Genomic DNA, 1,953 nt, shown 5'->3' with positions numbered 1-1,953 from the left:
AAATTTTGTTTTGAGATATCAGGGGTAGACCATGAAATAGAGGAAATGTATTCAATCTTTTGAAAATCCGTGAGAGTTAGGTTACATTATGCAAAGTTTCTGTATTACTTTTGCATCATAATTTGTGAATTAATATTTTAGGAAAGTCATTGGGAGTATCAAAGAATGTGAAAAATAATGAAAGACCAAACAGACAAAAAGAGTGTGGTTGTTTGTGTACTCTTTAATATCTTTAATGACAGTTCCTGTGCTGGACAGTGGTATCTACCTGCAGGACGTATGGAGCCTGGTGAAAGTATTGTGGTAAGCATTGTGGCAGTTGATTAAAGCAAATTTCAGTTGACCATATTATTCTTTGTGAATATACCTGTATTTTGTTATACTGAAAAGGTTGTTAGAATATTTGATTTCCCCTGTTGGTAGGAAGCAGCAAAGAGAGAGGTACTAGAGGAAACAGGACTAGAGGTTGACATCACCACACTACTCATGGTTGAGTCAGCGTCCGGGTCTTGGTTCAGGTTCGTTGTGACTGGCAGTGTCACAGGTAAGAGATGAAGAAGATTTTTAAGAGGATATGCATTCTAATGATATGTTGCCTGTTATAGTGTTTACTTTATATGATAATATAATGTTTGTCAAGAAAAAATTTACCTCCCATTGTTAAATTGCTATAATGGGATTGTTGAATGGCCATTGTTTCATTAGGAGGAGAACTCAAGACTCCAGCATGTGCAGATAAGGAGTCACTGCAAGCCAAGTGGGTGGAGAACCTAGGGGAACTCAGTCTCCGTGGAAATGACATATACCCACTGATCCAGAGAGCGAAACAGTACTGGGAGAATCAGGAATCTTGGCACCCACTGGTTCTTCCAGTGACCAGACCCCACACTCGATTGCTGATGAGATTGGTGATCGCCATTCGCAAGAAGGTCAAGTAAGTTTTGCACTTATTCATGATTTTGATGGTTTCACTTTTGAAGAAATTTCTTACAGATACTGTGTATTTTTATTACTATGATTTTTTAATATTCTTACTTTTATGATATCTTGCCTTTACAGTAACCGTGTGTGTGTGTTGACAAGTGATAAGACAGCAACCCATCTTCCAGTTACTGAAATCAATCCAGTTCGTTCCCTTCACTCTACCTTAAGAAAATATATGACTGTGAGTATTCCCAGAAGATTTGAAAAGCTCACTTTATATTGAACAAAGTTTGTCTTTTGTTTCAATGGCTTAGTAGTAACTTGAAATGTTAATTGTGGAATAATTAAGACCAAGCCATTCACTATGTTTATCTCTCTTCTCCAGGAGATTTTTGGGTCAGATCTGCCCCCCCACAGACCCCAAGGCGTCCTCAACGTTGAACTACAAACAAGCTCACCCAGAGGCAGTCACGATGGCCTGTGTATTACAATACTCGTCCCAATACGCAAAGCACTGGAGGAGGTTCCGCTCATAGATAAATACTCTTGGGTAGAATTGCCCAAACCACTAGGTGAAGACCTCCTTAATCGCATGGGCAAGAACATGATTGTACCCTTGAATGTGATACGGTAAGGATGCCAAGGCTTCACTCGCCCCTTCTTGTTCTGTTGGAACTAGATGAACACACGCGCAGTGCTCTATCGTTCCTGCGTGTGTGCTCGAGGTCTGAGGGTTGCAGTTACCCACACATATGCTATAGTGTATATAAAGAATTTCTTGTTTTTTTTTTAAACCTCACTGGAAATCTTTTGGGATTCAACCTTAGGAGGGTCTGTTGAGAAAATGTATGTCGAGACTTTCTAGTTGCATATTGTATTCTGATTGTTAAAATGTTACAGATGGAGATAGGTTTCCTTCTTGACTTACATTGTTAAACTGTTTTAATTGGGATAGTTCTTATTGTGAAAGCATTTTAGCATCTTTGTGATTTTAGATCTACTCTTGTAAAATTTACAGTTGCAGTGCAA

The 1,953-nt window shown here is 38.8% G+C and overlaps 1 protein-coding gene across 2 annotated transcripts in view; it reads left to right on the top strand.

Moving 5' to 3' along the window:
- LOC119591264 (8-oxo-dGDP phosphatase NUDT18-like) overlaps positions 1 to 1,953 on the top strand; it is a 40,396-nt gene that overhangs the window by 33,598 nt on the left and 4,845 nt on the right. For both annotated transcript variants that reach the window (XM_037939980.1, XM_037939981.1), the window contains exons 3-7: positions 243 to 303; positions 424 to 544; positions 706 to 934; positions 1,060 to 1,165; positions 1,310 to 1,554. In XM_037939980.1, the coding sequence (XP_037795908.1) occupies positions 243 to 303; positions 424 to 544; positions 706 to 934; positions 1,060 to 1,165; positions 1,310 to 1,554 (762 nt within the window). The remainder of the gene's footprint in view (positions 1 to 242; positions 304 to 423; positions 545 to 705; positions 935 to 1,059; positions 1,166 to 1,309; positions 1,555 to 1,953) is intronic.

The sequence above is a fragment of the Penaeus monodon genome, chromosome 28 (assembly GCF_015228065.2).
Source record: "Penaeus monodon isolate SGIC_2016 chromosome 28, NSTDA_Pmon_1, whole genome shotgun sequence".
Classification (NCBI taxonomy): domain Eukaryota; kingdom Metazoa; phylum Arthropoda; class Malacostraca; order Decapoda; family Penaeidae; genus Penaeus; species Penaeus monodon.
Note: the sequence above shows the minus strand (reverse complement) of the source record. Positions and strands in the feature narration are given on the sequence as shown.